The sequence below is a fragment of the Oxyura jamaicensis genome, chromosome 8 (assembly GCF_011077185.1).
Source record: "Oxyura jamaicensis isolate SHBP4307 breed ruddy duck chromosome 8, BPBGC_Ojam_1.0, whole genome shotgun sequence".
NCBI classification, from domain to species: domain Eukaryota; kingdom Metazoa; phylum Chordata; class Aves; order Anseriformes; family Anatidae; genus Oxyura; species Oxyura jamaicensis.
This window is the reverse complement of record NC_048900.1, coordinates 10,827,221-10,848,416: the sequence shown is the minus strand read 5'-3', so window position 1 is coordinate 10,848,416 and position 21,196 is coordinate 10,827,221. Positions and strand designations below refer to the sequence as shown.

Genomic DNA, 21,196 nt, shown 5'->3' with positions numbered 1-21,196 from the left:
TGCACTTCAACTCGCTCTCACAAAGCATCCCGTGAAATCTTCTCCAGGCTATGAGTGAAACAGGGAAAAACCTCTGAAAATTACTAGCAAAGAGTTTCAGAAGTCCTTTAATAGATTTTAGGAACCCTTTACATGCTTACTTCATAGATAATGGTTCTTACTGGTCTGTGAAAAAGTATAAAGTTTTGCAGAGCTGTCAAAGGCTGAAAATAAGGAGGCACTACTGAAACGGAGGGAAGCTGCAGACTTTACAGAAAGAAAAAAGGCAGCCTCTTCTTTGATGCTGGAAATTAATTTACATGATTTAGGAAATTATTTAGGTCTTTCACATGAAAGCCACTCCAACTGCACTGCTGTGTTGTTTTTTTCAGAACGGGCACATTTTTGCTTGTGAGAAGCTCTGATTTCTGCCTCGGAAGCTTTAGGGAGCTTTTTGGTAGCTTTCATCATGCTCGGCTGATTCCTCGCCGGAGAGGAGTGCACGGCAAGTGGCACACAGCTGCAGAACTGGTCAGGAAAGATCTGATTAAACGCTTCTGCGGCGAGAAGTGCCAACTCGTCAAAATCCAAAGTGTCTGCCGAGAAGAACTGGGTTCACTGAAAGTTTTATCGGGAAAATTCTTGTGGCATGTCTGTACACGCGCAGGGGTGTGCGTGTGATCCCGTGCTAGCTGGTAGCCTGGCGTTAAGAATATGCATTTGACATGGAAGAGACGTTTTTTCTTCTGGGGGAAAAGCTGAATTGCTTTGAATTTAAATTTGCAAAAGTATAGGTGTTTGGTGGTGGTGTTTTTTTTTCCCCACAGACAAGGTTTTACAGCTAGAGGAAGAAGCAATAAAGCACAAATGGGTTTCAGATGCTTCTGTGTTGTTTTTTTTTCTCCTCGTTTGCATTTTTAGTCAAAGTTGTTGAAGATTTTCAATGGTGGTTGTGAGAAGGGGATTAAGCCTGTGGTAACTTGACGTGAAACACTAGTCTGTGGCTAAGTGTTAGGTGTCGTGTTGTTTTTAGAAACCTGTGGTGACTGAACTGTGAAGTGAAAAGGAGGCAGACAACACAAGGCCCGAAAGGTGCGGTCGTGTGTCATCGGCGACTGAGGTATTAAAAGAAAAAATGTCCCAAGAGGTGACGGCTCCTTGCCAAGAAGAATGCTGGAGGCTCCCAGGCGCACATGCAGGGCCAGCGAGAGGCAGAAGCTGGAAGGCACTGAGCTGCGCACGGGTTGAGGAGGCAGCGGGGAGATGTCAGTAATTCAGATGGGTTTCTGCCTTCTTAGGGCACAAGGCATGGTCCCTGTGCGGCACTGAAGGTCGCAGGGGCATCAAGAAATGGGTCTGCAAGGGGTGAGGTGAGGCAGAGCTGATGGAGTGGGTTTTCTTGGGCTTGCAGCTGGATTTTCTGCTCTCTGGGAAGGAGTGAAGCCTGACCGCTGCTCTCCTTGCGGTCACAGCCTTCCTCCTGTTGCTGTCCCTTGTGTGCCCTCTGTTCAGCAAAAGCTGGTTTTGTGCCGTAGCCTCACCCTCACATGGGTTCCTAACAGTGAAAGGTCTGTCTGTGCAGAGACTGATTGGGCAACTGGACAAAAATGTCCACAGCGCCATTAAGTATGGAGTAAATGGGCAAATGCAAGGTGGTAATTCATGGAGGATTCAGGATGACTGTTCAGAAGAAGCGTTGTTTGGCAGAAAATCAATTTTCCTCTTCACAGTGCCTGAATAAATGGTTATTTAATGAAGATGGAAGTGAGAAATGCAATTGAGCAAAGGTGGCAGTACTTTTTTTTTGTTGGGCAAACCTCTGGAACTCCCTGCCGCAGGGTGCCAGTGGTGCTGAGGGTTTATCTCAAGCTGAAAAGTGATTAAGTTACTTGAGTAATGAGGTTGCCAGAGCCCTCATTACCTTGTAGATGGGTGACAGGAGGACAGGCTGACTCCAGCTGATGGTGGGAGCTGTGTTGCTGTGGTGGGTGATGTGAAATGGGAGGTCAGGGGCACCCATGTGCACACCCAGTGAACCCATCCCAGGAGGAAATTACAAGAAATTTTCCTGTGACAGCCTCACCCGAACCCTTCCAGGTTATCCCCATGTCCCTGGAGGATGATTTTTGTCCTGAGGCTGCTCTCCCTGACCTCAGGCCCTGCCAGAGTCAGCCCCACAACACAGGTAAAGGGCACGGTGGCCCAAGGAAGATCCCTGCAGGAGGAGAGGGGCACAGATCAAACGGAGCAGGGGCAGTCAGCACAGGCTCAGACGTTTTATTTTGCTGTTTCCCTTCATTGCAGGAAGAAGGCTTGGACACAGAGAGGATCTGCTCTGCCCGTGCTGCTCTTCTCGGTGGTTGCAGCTCTGAGGACATGGAAGTCCCCGTGTCTTTGGACTCTAAATAAGCCCGGCGTGTTCTGCCAGCAAGTCCTGCAGACACCAGACCCCCCTTTTGTTAGCCTGGAGCTGGAGCAGGCGCAGGAGAACAGCTGCGTGGCGTTGTGCAGCCTCCCCATCGCGCCTAAACGGGAAGCAGAGGAAGAGAGGACACATCTGCGCTCTGGGATGTGCACAGGGCTGCAGCCGGCACTTGCCTGCCAGCTAAAAGGAAGGTGACATTGAGACGCAGGGAGAGGAAAAAAATAATTAGGCTGCGACTCCTTTGGGCAGGCAGTCTGCCCCGCAGTGTGCTCAGCTGTGACTTTGGTTGGCTCCATGTGGAGTTTGCACAATTAACGTGTGATTTTTAACCCTGTGCCGGGTCGCAGGGGAACACTGCCGAGGCTGCCTTGTGCTTGGCAAGGAGTGAGCGCATCCCTCGAGGTGAGACAGCAGAGCGAATTGCTCCGGCGATGCTTTCGGCGAGCTGGAAGCAGGGGCAGCCGAAGGGCTGTCTGTAACCTGCATCCCAGCGTGGCCCTGATTATTCCCTGGAGACCAAGGCAGCCTCCATCTGCTTCACTGGGTTAGAGAGAGCCACGGGTCACGGTCCTCTGCACTTCTTTGGAAATGGCACGGGGCCCACTGTAGCCGTATCAGAGAGGAAAAAAAGTACAGGAAGGTGGACTACAATAGAAGGGTTCTCTGATAGGAAACCCCGGACAAATAAATGCGTTCTTTCCCCAGGAAACCAAAGCCAATTTCATAAAACAGTGAAAGATGTGGGGCCACGTTTTTCCAAGGGAAATGGCTGCCTGAAGAAGCTGATAGCTGGGTGTGGAACTGTTTTATTTGTATTTTTTTCCCCTTTTTGTGTTTGGAGAGGTTGCCGTAGGAGTAGCAGCGGGATTTCTGATGGTCAAGGGGTCCAGGTCATGGGTCTTCAGGAGAGGAGAGGAAGGGGAAAATGTTAAACCATTTGTGCAGAAGGGAAAGGGGGAAATCCCAGGTCACTGTGAGACAAAGATGTGTAGGAGGGAGTCCTGCCCCGTCTGGGGTATCTGCACTCTTATCTCTGCTGATGGGAAGGGGGTTTTTAACCCTGGAAAAACCCTTTGCTTTCTAGCATGCTGCTGCGCTGCACGAACACGCTCTGCTGTGGTTTCCAGAGCAGGTACATCAGCGCTCTCAGAAGCTGAGGGAGCTGCTTCCTCTCCTTCAGCCTCACGTTTGTATTGATTTTGTTGTTTCGCTTGTGTGTTGTGTTTGGTTTTCACCCGGCGGTGTTTAGCGGTTAGTGCTCTTCGCTGTGTTTTGGGATGTTTCCGAGCTCTCCTGACCTTATCTTCAAACAGGGACAAACCGGAACAGTTGGGAACCCTGGGGGATTAGCTGCTGACATCCGACTGCGGGAGGCCGAGGCTGCCTCTGTGTGAATCATCGATTTTTTGGGGGTGGAAATCAACCCCAAACAAGCCTCTTCCTCCTCCTGCACCCCGCGGGGGTCTGACACAAACGGCTTATTTTCAGATATCTGGAAGTGAACGCGGGCTGGGGCTGTGCTCGAATCCCTGTTTGGAAATGTTCCTCTGTGTCCTTGTAGGTTTTTGTCAGCAGTCCCTGGGGGATGAGCCTGGGTCTCCCGAGGGGTTTAGTTGCCCTGAAGCTCTGTTTTCTCTTGAGGAAGCTCTCTGCGTGAAGGCTTTTGTCCCAGCCCCGCTGCTGGTGAGAGACATCTGGGCGTCCTGTCTTCACCCCAGCAAGAGCCTAGCTCGTGAATCCCGTCCTGAACCAACGAGGAGGGGGACGATGCGATGCAATAGCGCTGGGACAGCCCAGAGAAGCGACGAGCAGCCTCATCCCGTGCCTCGAGGAGGAGACCCAGCTTCCAGCGGCGGTCCCGCCGTGAGGGCTTTCCATCTCTTGGCTGCAGCTCGCTCCCCGGGGCCCGGCGCACATTTGGTGACAAGCCGCGGGGCTGGCTGCCGGAGGGCCGGCGCTGCTGTGGAAACAGGATCTCGGTAACCACATCCGCAGCCCCGCCGCCACCGCGGCAGGTCGGCGAGGCCACGCTGCGCGCCAGATGGCCGGGGCGACCCGAGGCCGGCCTCCTGCTGCCAACCAGGCCTTCGGGACCTTCTCCCTCCCCGTTTCCGAGGGGTTTCTGCCTTCTCAGACGGCGACAACCACCCGGCCGCGGGCGGCCCACGCTGCCGGTGCTTTCATGAGGCCTCCCAGCCGCGAGGCAGCAGCGGTCGAGTCCCTGGCGCTGATGTCGAAGGCAGATTTAAACGCCTATAAAAAAATAAAAATAAATCGGCGGCGTGCGCAGCCCACTGCAATTATTATTTGTACCACAAGCTGTTTCCTGTCCCGAGCTTCTTTTATCTCGCATTGTTTTCCTTTCCAGGTGGGGCTGTGGGCTCCCCGCTGCTCGGCCTCCCGGGCTTCCTCCGCCGGCGCTGCCCGCCCGCCGCAGCTCGCGGCCGGGGGCCACCTTTGTCTGCCAGCCCTCGCCTCCTCCCCCGGCCCCGGCTATTTCAGGAAACAGCAGCTGAGCCGGAGGAGATTGTTAATTGTTTGTCAGGCCCCTTCCAGCCTCCTCAGATCACACGCCGAGATTAGAGCGCCTCTCGTCACACCCTTTCCTCCGCCTCCTTTTCCTATCCCCCGGTGACCTGGGGGGGACACGGGGAGGGGGGACACATGGTGGGTGGACGGGCGGGTGGACGGGTGGGTGGATGGGCAGATGGATGGTAGGACAGACGTGATGCCTCCTCTCCTGGGAAGCCTCAGGGAGACCCCCGTGGGTGCGCGCGCAGGGGCCGGGGGGCTGACAGCCAGCCGGACGGACTGAGCGGACGGACGGACGGACAACAAAGCCAGCCCCGGGAGCGGGAGCTGACCTCAGAGGCTGCCATGTGACGCTGCCTCCAATTTACTAAGGCGTGACATCAGCCTGGGAGGGAAAAGCAGGGCAAAGCCGACACCAAAATACTGCCTGCTTTAAAAGGGCTGGCTGAAAGCTCCGCTCCCACGTTTTTTCCCCCCAAGAAAGCAGCCGCCCCCCCGGCCCCGCTTCTTTTTGACAAAGGGCACGAAACGCAGCCGGGGTCGGGCAGGGCTGTTTGCGCCCTCGGAGCGTTTGCAGCCTCGGAGGCTGCGGCCACGGGTGAGAAATGTCGTCTCATGTCATTGGGATGAGGCAGCGAGCAGAGGAACAGGTCGGTCAGCTCTTACTCAGCAAAGCTCCCCGTGCCGGGTCTTGCCTGCCCGTGTTCGGCTGTATTTCTGGCCGTGGAGTGGCTGTGAGCCGCTGCTCTTCATCAGCGTTTGAGTCAGGCAGGTGGCATCAGAAGGACGCTCGCCGAGATGTGTCACGCATGGCTTTATTCTTACTAGGACCACCTCTGCTGAGGACAAAGGGTCCCGCAAGCAGGCTCAGGGGTCCCGGGGCACCCCGTCTGGTGCCACACAAATAATTGGCATCGCTTTCCAGGGACGCGAGCCCGCGCCGCGTGGCGCAGACGGGCACCGGCGGCAGGCAGCCACGCCGGCCGTGGGCGAGGAGCGGTGACTGCCACCCCAAAAATCCGCGCCCAGACCTGCCCCAGCTGGTTAGACTGACCCGAGGGCTCAGGCCAGGGTGTTGCTGGCCCTCGGAGGCGCGGGAGCAGGTTCGGCGGGTCGGGGAAGCCGAGGACAGCGACGGCGGCGCTCGGTTCCCACCGCCGCGGCCCGCGTTCCTCCGGCCTCCCACGCCGGGTGTGGGAGGGAAAGCCCTGCTCCGCTGCCCTGCTTTGCTCCGCAGCCTGGCAGGGGGGGGAAAGGCGGCTGCTGTGCTCTGGCCGGAGCAGCGCTGGGGGCTCTCCGACAGGAGGAGAACACGCGTTCGGGGTTTTGGGGCAGGAAGGCCCCCGCTGCGCCAACCGCGTCTTGATGTTTTTGCGGCCGGGTCTTCACCTGGTTTTTGTTACCGCTCTCCCCAGCCACCCCGTCGTCCCTCCTGGAAGCCGGGACGTGGCGGCAGCCCCCTCCAAGGAAGCACGGAGGCAGATGGCTGGGGAGGCTCAAACCCTGCCCGCCGGGATGCCATGACCAGGCGACGAGCTGCGTGCACCAGGGAGCTGGCATGCAGCGCGCCGGGGCGGCAGAGAAATTCCTGCAACATGAAAAAGTCCTGCTTCTTTTTTATTTTTATTTTTATTTTTATTTTTTTCCCTAGAAAAATGATCGCATCCCTTTTTCACTCTGCAGCAGCTCCCCTTGTCCTCTGCGTTGCCCCCATCAGCGGCCGAAGCCGGCGCCGTGGGTCCCGCTCCCGGCTGCCTCGTTTTGGGGTGAGTCCCCATGAAAAAAAGAGATGGCAGCAAGCTGTCATGCGTCGGACGGGAACTCCGCAGATAGAAACCGATACTCCAGGGCAGCACATTTAACTTCCTTAATTTTGGGCCCGTCCTTTCACTTCTTGCCTCTCTGTGCCGCCTCCATCGCGGGCGGCGGTGGCTCTCTGTGGAGGGAGGCCCCGAAGCTCATCCACGGGGGAAATGGAGCAGCTGGCCGTGGGCAGAGGAGCTACGAGGGGCTCTCAGCTGTCCCTGGAAGGGTTCTGCTGGGTTCCTGGCCAAAATTTGGGCACATTTTCCTTGAAGCACCCAAAGGCACGCTTCCCCCTCCCCAGCCAGCGCTGGTTCCTTCTCTAGCACCACAAGACATTTGAGGCCGGTAGTGGAACTCTGGTTCTGCACAAAACAAGGCTTGTTCTTTTTTTTTTTTTTTTATTTTTTATTTTTTTTTATTATTATTATTCTCTCCCAGAAATGTTTCATTTTTTCTGGCCCAAATTCCCACTTGCGGCTCTCTGTGCCCCTGCAGAACCACGGCAGGCGTGGGTGCACCTTGGGTGGCAGCAAGGGCCAGCGGGGGAAGGAATGCTTTGCAAAGGCCAGGTTGTGAGAAAACACGTCACTATCCCTATTTGACACTGTACTCAGCTGCTGCTGCTGCTGCTGCTTTTTCTTTTTCTTTTTCTTCTTCTTCTTCTTCCTCCTCCTCCTCCTCCTTCTCCTCCTCCTCCTCCTCCTCCTCCCAGGTTTATGGCCGGAGTGGGCCCACCCCCGGACTCCCCTGGCGTTGCCGCTTTAAGGGCCCTCTCCGCGGGGCGAGCGTTCGAACCTGCTGCCCCGCCTCGCCATTGGCCGGCGCGGGCGCGCGGGGGCCGGCCGGCGATTGGTCGGAGCGGCCGGCGGGGCGCCCTGATTGGCCGCGGCGGGGGCGGTATAAAAGGCGGCGGCGCGCGTGGGGCTCGCCTCAGTCGGCGGCGGGAGCGAGCGGAGCGCGGAGGTGCAGCGCGGAGCGGAGCGAGGCGGCCCCGGCCCACACACCCGCTTCCCCCATGGAGTTCAAGCTGGAGGCGCACCGCATCGTCAGCATCTCGCTGGGCAAGATCTACAGCGCGCGGGGCCAGCGCGGCGGCCTGAAGCTGCACAAGAACCTCCTGGTGTCGCTGGTGCTGCGCAGCGCCCGCCAGGTTTACCTCAGCGAGCCGGGCTGCCCGCCCGAGCCACCCCCCGCCGCCTGCGGGCCCCCCGAGGAGCCGCCGCCGTCACCGCCGCCCCCGCAGGACGAGGCCGGCCCGAGACTGCCTGGCCCGGTCTGCCAGGGCCCCCGGCCGCGGCGCTGTTGCTGCGGCTGCTGCTGCTGCTGCGCCTCGGCGGGCGGCGAGGTCAGCCGTGAGGCCGCCCGGCCGGACTGTGCCGCCGCCAGCACCGCCGCGGCCCCGCCGCCTCCGCACTGCACGCGGAAGAGGAGCGCCGCGGAGAGGGGCCAAGCGGGCTCGCCGGTGAAGAAGCCCCGCAGGGAGGCAGAGGAGCCGCCTCCGCCGCCCCCACCGCCGCAGGGCGAGCAGGAGGACATGGAGACGGGCAACGTGGCCAGCCTCATCAGCATCTTCGGCTCCAGCTTCTCGGGACTGCTCAGCAAGGAGCCCAAGGGCCGACGGCGGTCGCCCCTTGACGGCAGCGAGGCGGCGGCGGCCACCCCCGCCGACGCGGCGAGCGAGCCGGGGCAGATCTGCTGCGACGAGCCGGTGCTGCGGACCCTCAACCCTTGGAGCACGGCCATCGTGGCCTTCTGACGCGCCGGCCGCACAGACTCACCCCTCCGCGGGGAAAAGGGACAGACGGCCCTCGTCCAGCGGACAGACAGACGGGCCCGGGGGTGACCCCCCCCCCCCCCTTTCCTCCCGGCCGCACGGGAAGGCCCGCGGGGCCGCAGCACTTCCCCTTCGCCGGGAGCCGGCCGTCGGCAGCCGCCCTGGGAGCGCCCCCGGCCCTGCCCTCCCGGAATTCCCCTTCCCGGCCGGGCCTCCGCCCTCCTGGCGCCCCCGGGGGGAGCGTCCCTGGCCGGCGCCGACGCTGGGGGCGCTCCCGCTGGTTTAATATTTTAAGCTTGGAAAGTATTAAGTTTATTGAATAAAGTCTCTATTTTGGAAAGGCGTAGGTCAGAACTATTACATGGTGCTTTTTAAAAGTGTTTATTGAGAGAAACAAAAAGTTTACAGACGCTCTGGTGGAAAGTCCTTGAGCCTGTTTGTTAGGCTCGGGAACTCCTGGTCTTTGTTGTATAAAGGCTTGGGGTTCCCGTAGGGGTTTTGTACAGTATTCTTCGGTGATGTATCTCGTTTTGTATAAAATGTAATTCTACGTGTACAACACGTATTAAATATTTTCGACTGTATGAGGCTTAGTCCCTGTTTGTGTCCCCGCCTGGCTCCGGGGGAGGGCCGCGGGGCGCCGGGCAGGCAGCAGCAGGGTGTGGTTGCTGCATGTCTGCGGCTGGATCCACCCTGCCTCGCCAGAGGCTTGGGGTGGGTTGGAGTCCAGCTCCTCTGGGAGCGGGGAAGAAAGGGAACTTCTGTCGGGGCCGCCGGGGGCCCTTCCAGGTGTTCTGGCTGCTCCTGAGCTGGGAGAGGGGCTCGGTGCTGTGTGAGGCAGGCTCGTTAATCCACGGGCTGCTGCTGGAGTTGTGCTGGGGGCATGGAGCTGTGGTAGCGCTCGAGGTCTTGCTCAGAAAGTACCGATTGTTCGCTTGGCTTGGGTGGGAAGTGGCTGCTGCGTCCCCGAAACATGTCTGGGCGCAGCCCCAGCCTGGCGGCTGGGTCAAGGGCTGGTGTCCGCCTCCTCGCTCAAAGGTCCGGGGCCGGGGGCGTGTGAGCTGATGCTTCCCAGACATAGGCTGTGCTCCTGGCCACTTACTGCTCTGCCAAAAATATTCCTCTGTGCCTCCTGTTTGCTGCTACCTGCAGAAGAGGAGTACCAGGGCTCTATTTTTTATTTATTTTTCTCGCTATCGGTAAAGCTATAACTGGGTTCCTGCTCTTAAGGGTGGGGAGAAAAGTTTGGCCTGTGCTTCACAGTGACTGTGGAGTGCCCCAGGGCGCTGTAATTAGACTGAATTGTGGGGGATTTTTTTCCTGCTTCTTGCTGGGAGATTCACTAGAGGCCTCTCTGCTCCTAATTAATGAACTCTTCCACAGCAGATTACATCTCCTGAAGTCAGGGAAGGCTGGTGTGTGCCCTCCGAGCCGTGCTGTGAAATGCAGCCCGGGATATCTCCCCAGACATCGGGGCCCGGCTCGGGTGGGAGAGCTGGGGAGCAGGCTGGGAGGTGAGCGATGACGAGCACGGCCTTTCAGCTCTTCCCTTTCTCTTAGGTGGATGAAATGGGAGCAGCGCCATCCGCTCACCGGGGCAGGCTGCGATTTGTACGCTTGGTTTCTGTGGCAGCTGGAAGTGCTGGGCTTGGTCCTCCTGAAGTGCTGGGAAATGAAGAATGAGGGAGAAGCCGTCTGGGTTAAGGTGTCGTGGGGGCAGTTCTGGTCTGGGTACAAGCTAGTGGTTCCCATGTGGAAAAGCCCAAGTCTTAACCATATTCATTTGATTTTTCTTGAAATTTGTACCTGGTGTCTGGTGGGGAAGTCAGTTTGGGACCTTTGTCATGAGGGGTTGGCAGGAGGAGAAAGGTGGGAGGTGTGTGGTCTGGGGGCAGGGAAGGAAGGCTTCTCCCTCCTGCCCTGCTGGAGGGCACGGATTGCTGTTTGGGTGATGGGCTGGCAATGCCCTGGTGCTCCTGTATGAGCACAGCTCCTTCCCAAGGCCTGGGGGAGTGCCTTGTTCCCCCTGTTGCCAGCAGCATCTCCCTCAGCACTGCCATGGGCTCAGGGCGCTCGTGCTCTTGGCTCAGCGAGGCGATCGGGAGCAGCTTCACTCACCCAAAGGCCTCCTGGGCGCCTGGTCCAGCTGCTTCGTGGGTCCCTGCCGTCCCCGCGCGGCCGGGGCCCAACTCCCCTTTGGCACACATCTCCCGGCGGTGCTCGTATCTGTCCCATCTCCCAGAGGCGTTGTGCAAGAGCCTCGTGGCTGCCTGCCTCCGACACGCGGCGAGGGCAGCCCCGCGACGCTAGCGCGGCTCCCTTTGGATGCGCAGAGCTCGGGGCGTGAGCGGGCTCACGCTTATCGCTGATGTGCGGTGTCCCCGAAGGACCCAGGCCAGCTGGGGCTGCTCCTCGTGTGTTCCCCTGGTGTGTTTTATAATACGTGCGTGGGGCTAAGGAAGCCATGCAGAAGCTGCAGAACCCCAGAATTGTGGCTTAAATCCAGCGCCCAGGAACAAAGCTGGCCCCGATGGCATGGGACCAGGTGCCCCGGGGAGCAGGCGGCCGTTCCCAGCGCTGCAGCGGCCCCGCTGGCCCCGGGCAAGGGCGGGAGCAGCTCTGTGGTATGCCCCGATTGTTCCCGGCTGGGGATTTTCTGCCTCAGCTGCAGCAGGGCTTCGCTTAGCGAACTGCAGCTTGCCTCCGCCGAGCAGCGCCTCTGCTTCATGGGGGCTGGTTCGTCAAACAAACCGCGCGCTGCTCCCAAAAGGCTGCGGGACTCCGGGGTGTGCTGCGGGTCCCCAGGGAGCCCCGGGCTGCTGCTGCGGGACCTGGGAAACACAGCCGGGACGGGACAGCCACCGGTACGTTTCGGTTTGTCGCAGAGGGGTCTGCGCCTCCGCTGGAAAATGAGTCTCAAATCGAAACAGACTCGTAATTACTACGCTGAATTAGTTTTGGTATCGGTTTTTTCTGCCTTTTTTATTTATTTTTTTTTCCCCAGCGTCTTGCCTTGCTCCTACAATCCCATTGACACAGACAGGGGCTGCTTTCCTTAATCCATCTGTTCCATCGCGACCCCTGGCCGTGTCCTCCCGCTCGGGGACGGCCGCAGAGGTGAGGGTGACGGGATGGGACGGATGAGAAGGGAAGGTGGAAGCGGCCGGGGGAGAGGCTCGCTGCCCAAACCCGCCACCCCCTGCGAATGCTGGCAGAAGAAGCGGGAGCACGTGAATGAGCCAGTTAAAAATAAAAACTTCCATCACTTGGGAGAGAGGGCGACACCTACGGAAAGTGCCCCACGGGGTCTGGGCGGATGTGAGCTAACGGGAGGGTGGCAGGGCGCCCGCCTTCCTGGAATAGCAGCGGGCCGCGGAGACGGCTGGAAGTGGCTCCTCCACGTGGGTCTGAGGCTGGAGCCGAAGGAGGAGACTTTGGAGCTCGGCCCCTGGGGCAGGCAGGAGCGGAGGGCTGCCCGGGGAGGACGAAGCAGCACGCGTTGGCTCGCCTCCTGCTGCATTTGGCTGCCGGTGGTCGTGGGCTGCAGCTCCTGGTGCCGCAGCTCCCACCGGGATGCCTGCTGGAGGGAGGGAAGGATTTGTACACGCTCGTGCCAGCGGCGTGAATCATCTCGGCCTTTACAGGGACAAACCCATGCCTCCGGGGCCGGCTGCCAGGCAGCGCTCCCCTCCAGCGAGGCCGAGAGGGGACGAGGCTTGGCGGAGGCTCTGGGTGCTCCCTCCCCGTGCCCCCCCCCCCCCGGCCCGGTGCGACCCGGCTTGGCCGCCCGTCCTTCCCCTGCCCGGGGCAGGCGGTGTGGACTCAGCGCTGCAGCATCCTGCCGGGGCTGTGTCAGCGCTCAGGAATCCGGAGAGCTGCGGGGAGGGAGGGAGGGAGGCCGGGAGGGAGGCCAGCGCCTCGGGGCTGCGCGCCTGCTGGGGCCTCTCCCAGCTGCATGGGGGGCACCGCAGGGAGGGCTGGGGGAAAAAGAGAAAATCCAAGCCAACGCGGGTCCCAGAGGCAGGGTCAGGGCCGGGCGAGCGCTGGGATGTGGGGATAAAGACGAACAAGTCCCTTCTGGTTGTAATTTCTGCTCCCGACGCGCACGCCCTGCGGGCCCCCCCCCCCCGGCTGGGTGAGGGCTGGCTGGCTGCACCGCTCCGGGGGGAGCGGTAATGAAACGCAGAGCTGCCTGGGAGGGCAGGGGAAAAAAAGGCTCCAGCTGAGGTTTTGTGCCTCTGGTTTCCTCCAGCAGAGTGATTTATTGGCGGTGGAGAGGGGGAGGGAAGGGCTCGGAGCGGCGGCGAGGCAGGTACGGGGCTCCTCCACGTGCCCGATGCGGGATGCTCTGGCACGTCACCCCATGGCACATCGCCCCACATCCTTTCACCTCGCTCTTCCTCCTCCTCCTCCTCGCCTCCAACCTCAGCTGTCGTCTCCGGTTGCTCAGGGGCTTAATCCGAGCCCCGGGACAGGTCGAGGCGCATCCAGCGTGCAGACGCAGGAAGGAGCACAAACAATCCCCAGGGAAAAGATTCCACTGCTGCTCTTCCTGGCACCGAGCAGTACCGGGGGGGTGGAAAGACCTTGCAAAAACCTTGTGGGAGGCTCAAGCCCCAAATCTGCCTCCTCCTTGGGGACCTCAGCCTGGCCCAGCGAGGGGAAAGCCGCAGAGGGCGCAGCGTCCGTGGGCTCGGCATCGCCGGCGCCACGTGCTGCCCGCCGCTGGACTCTGCCCTCGGCCGCTCTCCTCCTGTTTGCTTTGGCAAGCCCCGGGCGGGAGGGCACGAACGGGGCCGGGGTGGGGGGAAAGGAGAACGGGGAGGGAAGCGGAGGAACAGATGGGGAGCATGGGGAAGGGCAGGAAGGACACAGCTGGCTCGGAAACCCCAGGAGGGCAGGAAGGAGGGAGCGGAGCAGGGGAGGGATCCCCCAAAGGCAGGAGGATGCCCCCTCCCTCGCTAAGCTGGGGCCCCATCCTGAGCCCGGCTGGGGTTTCGCTAGCAGCCAGCGGGAGGAAGTGGCTCTGAGCAGCAGGGGACAGAAATCCCCGTCGGCCTCGAGCCACCGAGCGCGGGCGGTGAATCCTCCAGCTCTGCCCTTTAAGCCCGCTGCCGCCCTCCCACGCGGGGCCCCCGCTGGATTTACCGGGCTCCCCATGCCTGCAGCGGTGACCTGACCCCCCCGGTGCCCACCCCGGTTGCTCTGGGGAGGGAATAAGTGACCCTGGGGGTCCTTGGCACAGCAGGGAGGCCGGGAGGAGCCGTACCCCGAGGAAGTTGCCTCTGCTGCTTGGGGATCGGGGTGAATTCATTCCGCCGGTGAGCTTGGAGGGAGCCCAGCACCTCCGGCTGCTGCTCAGCACCCTGCTGGCTCCGCTCGGTCCCTGCGGCTGCTGCAGGGCTGCCCGAAGGAGGCTGCAGGAAGAGACGAGGTGACTTCTCGCGGTGCCACCACCGATGTGCCAGCGTCCCCAGAGCCTCTGGCGACGACGTCCTTCTGCTGCCCGCTGCTCCTCGGGGCTGTGGGAGGAGAGGAGCCGGCCGGGCTGGAGGCAGGTTGCAGCAGCCCTCCTCCTCCTCCTCGCTTTCCTTGTGCAGCAAAGCCCTCTCGTGGAGGCCTGCAGTAGCTTGCCAGCGAGCGGCTGCCTGCTGCGCCGCCAGCCAGCGCCCCGGGGGCCCGCAGGGTGCTGGGGGGGTCCCTGGGGCACCCCGACACCTCCCAGCAGAGCCCTCTTGTTCCTCAGCTTGGCCTCCAGCCTCCCACCCACATAGCACGAGGGCTCGGGGGGCTGCTGGAGCTGCTCTGCCTCTACCCCGCAGCGTGACGGCGCCCGGGGTGAGCTCCTGGGACCCCCTGGTACCCGTCCTGGTGATTTCTGGGGAGCTGGGGCTCTTTTCGTGCTGCTGGAAGCACGGATGAGGAAATCAGCTACCAACAAAGAGGCTCTGGGCTGAAGACGAGCAAAGGCACTGCGTAAACGCCAGCAAAACGCTATCCTCAGTGGGGCAGGCAGCAGGATGCGTCCCTGCCTTCCCTCCGGAGGTGCAAGGAGATCAGTGCCCCCACCTGGAGCTCCCCCCCAGCCTCCCAGGGGGTATTTAAGCTCAGCCCAGGGCTCCTCCTCCCTCTTTTGGCTGGGCTGTGCAAGAAGAGGCTGCCTGGCCCTGCTCTGCCCCAGGCCGGTTGGTTTGCAGCAGCACCTCCTGCCCTGCTCGCGGCTGGGACGAGGAGATCAGGCAAGCTTCGGCCTCCCGAGGCGCTGGGTGCGCTGCTGCTGGGGCAGAGCCCCGCGCTGGGCACGTGTGGCCCTTGCTGTGCTTTGCTCTCCCCGATTTCTGCTTGGGCTGGGTTTTGGGCTCATCGGGTGTGCCTGTGGGGTTGGTTGCCTTTGGCTGGAGCAGGGGCGTGGGGCTGCGGCCCCGAGCTCCAGGGCCCTGCGCCGTGTGCCGTGCTGGTTGCGGAGCGACGTCCTCCACGCGGCTAGTGCAGCGTTTAAGCGTCTGGCGCAGCGAGCCAGCATCTCTTAAGGGGTTATTTGTGCTTTCTTCCCAGGCCCCACTTAATGGCCACCTTGCAGCCACCGCTCCATTGTGAGCCCCCGAGCCCTGGCTCGGTTCCAGGCGGAGAAATTACGCCCTGCCTCAGCAGCCGCCTGCCCCACCTTGCTCTCCTGGGGTCCCCCCCGATGCTGCCTCTGTTAGGGGCCCCCGCGTGCCGTGGGGACATCGCTGCCTCCCGAAGAGCAAACCCCAGCACTCGGGTTCCTTCCCTGCCTTTTGTCCCGAATCGGTTTAATTCCCTGCCTCGGGTCTGTGGTTAAGTAATTTCCCTGCGCTTCTAGCTACGCAAAAAATTGTTGTGCTGGTTGTGCTGAAATTGCACGGTTGCCACCTCCTCGCCTGGGGGCTGATGGCAGGCCATGTAAATATTTAGTGGTTCTGCTCTCAGCTTTCCTCGAAGCTCTCTGCTCACGTTGTTTCTCCAGCCTCCTGCTGCTCTCCTGCATGGGGCCGTCCCGCCTCCAGCAGCTCCCCAGCTTCTTCGCAGGTATAAACCTGCCCCAGGCACTGCTCCCGGCCCTTCTCGGCGTAGGATCCTGCCTGCTGTGGGTCTCCCTGCCCTCTTCCCCCGGCACCTTCCCACCCCTCGCCAGTGCGGAGCCACGGCGTTCATTTCGCTTCTCCAGCAGCACCTCCTGCTTTGATCAATAAATTACCCTCTGCCATCTCCAGAGTAATAAAACAAAAACCTCATGGGTGTGGAATGATTTGATGGCAATTAATGACTCTCATCCTCTTACTGGAGCTGTAGAGCTGCCTGTCGCTGCCGGCTCCTCGCTGCTCCTGTCCTGCCCTGCAGACCCCGGGGGAGCCGCGGCTCCGAGGGACGCGGTGTCTCGAGGAGCAGCCGGCGGCACCCAGCGCAGGGAGAGTTACTGGGCTGTCTGGGGAGGGCTGCTGAGCCCCTGGTCCTCCTGGAGGACATTGGTGGCACGGGGAGGATGCAGGTGGATTGCTTGCGGACCCCAGAGTGAGGTCTGTGGGGCTGCAGCAGAGGCTGGGGATGCTGGAGGCTGTTCTGCTGGCTCTGTGAGTGAGGGGCAAGTCCTCGTTTGCTGCTGCCACAGCTCGTGATTAGGAGCCTTAGAGGAGCTGTTTGGGATGGCAGACGTTGCCTTGCGTGGCAAATTCCACCTCACAGGGAGCATTGGCACGCCGGCAGCGCTCAGGAGAGGCGAGGTGTGAGATGCTGCAGGCTGCTCGTGGAGCTCCTCAGCGGGGCAGGTCCGGGCCGTGCAGCTCCCACTGCTTGCCCTCTGGCATGGCCAGCACCACGCTGCGTGGCCAGGTAGATGAGCCAGCAGCACCAGCTTTCCACCAGGAAAAAAACCCACCTCCAAAAAATAAAAGGCTGCATTTGACAGTTTTCCTCCCTCCCTCAGTGCTCCCCAGCCATAAGTGAGCAGAAGGCTGCTGGAGCAGGAACTAAATTGCTCCAAAAGGACAATTCTGCATGCTTTGTTTTCCTGATACCGCTTTTTGGCGCATGCAGGTATTTGGGGATCCTGCTGGAGCATCCTTCTGACGCTGGGGAGAGCTGCCCATCCCTGGCAGTGGCTGTTTCAGGATGCAGACCTCTGGCTTGCAGATATAACAAGGCCAGCTTGCCCCGCAGGGGGGGATGGAAACGGCCTCAAAATGACTGCTGGTAAAACAAAAGGCTCTGCTCCGCTGCCAGAGCTGGTGGAAATAGGGCAAGGCTTGGCCTTCCCTTGCCCCAGAGCGGTGAACGTGCGGCAAGGAGCACCGTGATCCTCTCCAAGGTCTGTCCCCTCCTGCCATCTGCTCGCAGCTCTGCTCAGGGTGACTCACGGCACCAGGTGCAGCTGCTGGAGCTCTCAAGAGGTGCTGCATCGCCTTTGTTTTCCCCGGTTTCGGTGAAGCAGCATGCAGCCCGTGCCCTTGGTGAGGGTGCTGAGCCCTGGGCAGGCTCAGATGGATGCCCACGGGGGGATGCGTCCCCCCTGCCCGGCCAGCTCAGGTGCTTCACTGTCCACAAACGCTGCTCTGTTTGCAGCTCCAACGAGTCCTTGCTCTCAATTAGCCTTGTGGGGATGAGTCCCGCAGGTTAATTACATACTGCACCTGAAAAAAAGAGGCGCAGGAGCAGATCTATTGTTCTAAACTCATTGTGCTTGGGCACGCGTTCAGGGCTGTTGTTTGTTTGCTGCTGCAGTGGAGATGGCAGACCCGTGCCGAGCTCCGGGGCTCGTGCTCTGTCTCGTGCTCTATCCGTGTGCCTCTTCCCAGCCTCTCCTGGCCGGGAGCTGTGGGGCTCTGGTCCCCATGGAGCCAGGGTCCCGGTGGGCATGGTCCTGCTGGTCCTGATCCCACTGCTTCCCACCCAGCAGCCTGCAGGGCCGTGCCAAAATCGGGTGCCGGAGGCTCTCACGCCCCTCTCAGCAGGAGGTGCTGCCTGCCACCGCTCTTCCTGCTGTCCCCCCTGTGCCCCAGGTGCTCCCCTGGTCCCCAGGGAGGGATTTGGGGTGCGCCGAACGTCCGTCGCTCGTTCCTCTTCTGTGCTGCATCTCCTCGTTGGTTTCTGATGAATCAGCCCCCGTTATGGCTCACGAGGCTGTTGATTTATCCTTCGCCTCCTGCCGAGGGAGTTCTGGGCCAAGGCACTCGAAAAAAAGTCAAACTAACATAAATCCTGTCTCGTTTCTGGGATTCTTGCTGTAAACTACCTGCAGCTCGGAGGAACACCTCCAGTGCAGAAAGCCTTCTGCTATGTGTCTGCCGTGGGTTCCCTGAAGGACTTCCAAAACCCTACTTTTGAAGATTAAATTGAACTTGGTCCCTGCAACGAGACTTTTTTGAGGTTACTTGGACATTTTGTAAAGCTGGGGGCGATGCCAGCTGTGATGTGGAGTGAGCCACATCCTCTGGTGCCGTGGTGAGGACCTCTTCTGTTGCTGAGAAGCTGTTTTTTTTTTTTTTTTTTTTTGTTTGTTTTTGGATGTGGCTGTCTCTGGAGCAGGGAAAAAATAGTTTTGGCTGGCACCTGAGCCCCACGAAGCCTGCAGGCTGCCTCCCGACGAGGAGCTGGGTGGGAGGCCACGTGCTTAGGGGAGGCGGGCGGAGATTTGGGTTGCATCAATTTAGTCTTCCGTGAGCTGACAAAACAGATTTCCCGTTAGGAAATTGCAGCATTTCAGCACTCGGCTGTCTCAGGCTGCAAATAAAAGGTGATTATTCAGTATGGAGACGGAGCTGTTTCAGAGTGCTCCCGCAGCTGAAATCCCCCTGCTCCCAGCTTCACTGGGGCGACCTGAGATGTGGGATTTGGGGTGCTGTGTGCGCCCCAGGCACCGATGTGCTTGGTGCTGCTGGCTTTGCGAGCTGGCTGGGGCTTCCAGAGGGATTTTGGCTGGTGATGAGGCTGGTGATGAGACCTGGGAGCAGGCTGGGGACGTGGGGCTGGGAGGCATGGAGCAGCAGGGTAGGGTCTGGGTTGGTGCCGTGCTGGGGGCTCTGCCCCTGCTAGAGCCACCCAAGGGGGTTCCCCATCTGTGTGACGGAGCCCCTGAATGTCCAAATCGCGAAATTAAAAGTGGTTTTGGCTCTGAAGCTGTTCTGAAGGGTTTTGTTGAGCATCCAAGAGCATCGGCACAGCTTGGCTGTGGGCGGCTGGGGATGAGGAGCTCCAGTGCCCCCCTCGGTGCTCGTTGCAGGGCAGAGGGAAAGGAAATGGATGTGCTCCTTGGGCTTTTGCTGTGGGGATAACGGAGAAGCTGGGGAGGAAGTGATTCATGCCTTTAATTCTCCCTCCAGTTCGGAGGGACGTGGGGATGGGCTGCGCTGCAGTTTGGGGGCAGAAACCACGGGAATGGGGCTGAGACCTCGGGGCCGGTCTCAGCAGGGGAACCCTTTGGCAGCAGGTGGGATGTGACGGAGCGGTGACCTGAGGATGGACGGCCGGACAGATGGATGGTTGGATGGATGCTCAGGTGCTGCCAGCCTTTTTGGTGCCTCGTTGAGCCAGGCTTTGTGAACAGTTTCCCAGCAACAGCTTCCCCAGCTCCTTGCTGCCTTCCTGAAGCTGCCCGAATGTGCTCTGCAGGGGGAGAGCCGGGGGGGGACCGGGCGGCGGAGCAGGCTGGCACCCCAGGGCTCAAAGCTGAAGCTTCTCCCTGCCTTCCCCAACGCTGAGCTGTCAGCTCTGTGCCCGATGGCTGTGCTCGGCTCCTTTTCAGGCTGCCAGCACTCCCCTTGTTGCCTGTGGGTGTTGGGGTTTGTGAGAGGTGCTGCCCCGGGCACCTCCCTGCAGTGGGAGCCCCACGAGGCCCTGTCCTGCTGGGAAGGGTCGGGTCCAGCAGGTCTGGCGGCTCCGGTGGGTGCAGAAGGAGGGGAGGGAAGGGAGAGAAGCAGATAATTTTTCCCTCAGTTCACCTCAGCCCAGGTGCCTGCGTTTTTGGGTTTGGAAATGAGTGCGGCAGCTCCTGGCCACAGCTGCAGACCCCAGCCATGCCTGCGTTTTCCCCTACTCTCCTAAAACCCTAATTTCTCACCTAGGCTGGGACCACAGAGGCCTCCCAGGCACAGTCAGCTGTGCACAAGGCTCCATATCTGTACCTTATCAGGATTTCCACCTCCCAGGCCCTCACCTCTGTCCTCGGGAGGCCGTGGGCTGTCCCCATAGCAGCTCCCAGCAAGCAGGGGACCTGTCAGCCAAGGCACCGGTCACGCTGTTAGGAAAACCACCGTGTTTCCATGTGCTGTTACGGCCGCAGGGCGATGCTTTTGCTCTGGATTTGGCTGCATGGTCTGGAAATGAAGTTCCTCAAAGCCCCCTTGCTCTGAGGGTTAGCCCGAGCGCGTGGGGGCTAGGCCCGTGCATGCGAAGCAGCTCCGGGGCTCTGCCCATCCCTCCAGTACTGTAATGAGGGAGGAAAAAAAAAAAAAAAAAGAACATTTTGGTGTAGGGGAGAGACTGCTCGGTGCCTGGAATTGAGGCGAGCTGCCTCAGGAGGAGAGGGATGCCAAAAAAGCTGCTCAGCGCCGCGTTTCCCCGCTGCTCATACACGTCTCCGGGCGCTCCCCTGCGGCGAGACGCCCTCCCCGCCTGCTGGCAGGAGGCTCCTGTTTGGATCTGTTTTGGCGTTATTTTGCTAATATTGCTGTTTGTTGCCTCTTGGAGCCGTGCCTCAAAGCCGCAGCAGCCTCGGGGGCTGCCAGCTCTGATGCCTGGTGGGGTGCTGCGGTGCTCCCTGCAGCGCCAGCACCCATGGGTGCATTGCTCACCCAGTCCTGGCTGTGCCTGGGGGGGGACTCGAGCTTTCCTGGTGTTTTGGGTAAAGCTGGGGCTGCTTAAGGACCTGGGCACGGTGGGTTTGTGGCTGCTGCTGCCCCGTGGGGAGCTCCAGGGCAATCCCTCGGGCAGAGGATGGGTGAAATCCAGCCTGTTTCTGGGCATCGGGATGGGAGGGAGGGGTGCTGCATGGGAACGGCTCCCAGCAAACAGGTGAAGGAACCTCGGCTTGCGGAGGTTTGGGGTTTGGGTGGAGGTACTCGGGGTGTCGGGTGGCTCTGGGGCTTCGTGAGGATCCCCGTCTGGAGGCTGGGGTCAGGGTCAGACTGAGCCCAGCTGCTGCCTCTGCCCAGGGTTAGGAGAAATGGGGGAAACCAGGGCAGGCTGTGCAGCACGTCTCGTCCTCCCCCCTGTGCTGCTTCTGGAAAGAGCTCCTCTTGGGATGGGCTGGCTGCTGCCCAAAAGACCCCAAAAAGGCTCCAAAAGACCGTGCTCATCCTCTGCTGGCCTGCAAGCCTAGCTCAGAAGCAGAAACGTGAAATGTTGACTTGGTTGTTGAGAAAAAGGCCGGTTTAATTCACAGCAGGTTTAGGCATCATCGTTTGACGTGAGTAGGAATAACATCAATAGACCTTATGGAGGGTAAGAAGTTATGGGATCCATGCGGAGCTCCTGTGAGCGGAGGAGCATCACAGAATGGTTTTATAGAGGCATCTCAGACTGCCTCACGTTAATATTTTGGGTAAGGAGACACCAGCAGCGTTAGCAGTGTGTGACGAAGGGGGCAGGAGGTGGAGGCGCTGGAGCGGTGTTTGGGGTGGTTTTGGGGGAGCCGGCGGCCCCAGGGGCAGCGTGCACAGGGCTGT

The 21,196-nt window shown here is 60.3% G+C and overlaps 1 protein-coding gene across 1 annotated transcript; it reads left to right on the top strand.

Moving 5' to 3' along the window:
• Window positions 1-7,397: 7,397 nt before the first annotated feature.
• IER5 (immediate early response 5) lies at window positions 7,398-9,100 on the top strand (the record flags this gene model as incomplete). Its single annotated transcript, XM_035333742.1, has 1 exon — window positions 7,398-9,100. A coding segment is annotated over one exon (1,101 nt), but the record flags the coding sequence as incomplete, so codon positions are not given.
• Between the last annotated feature and the right edge of the window lie 12,096 nt (window positions 9,101-21,196).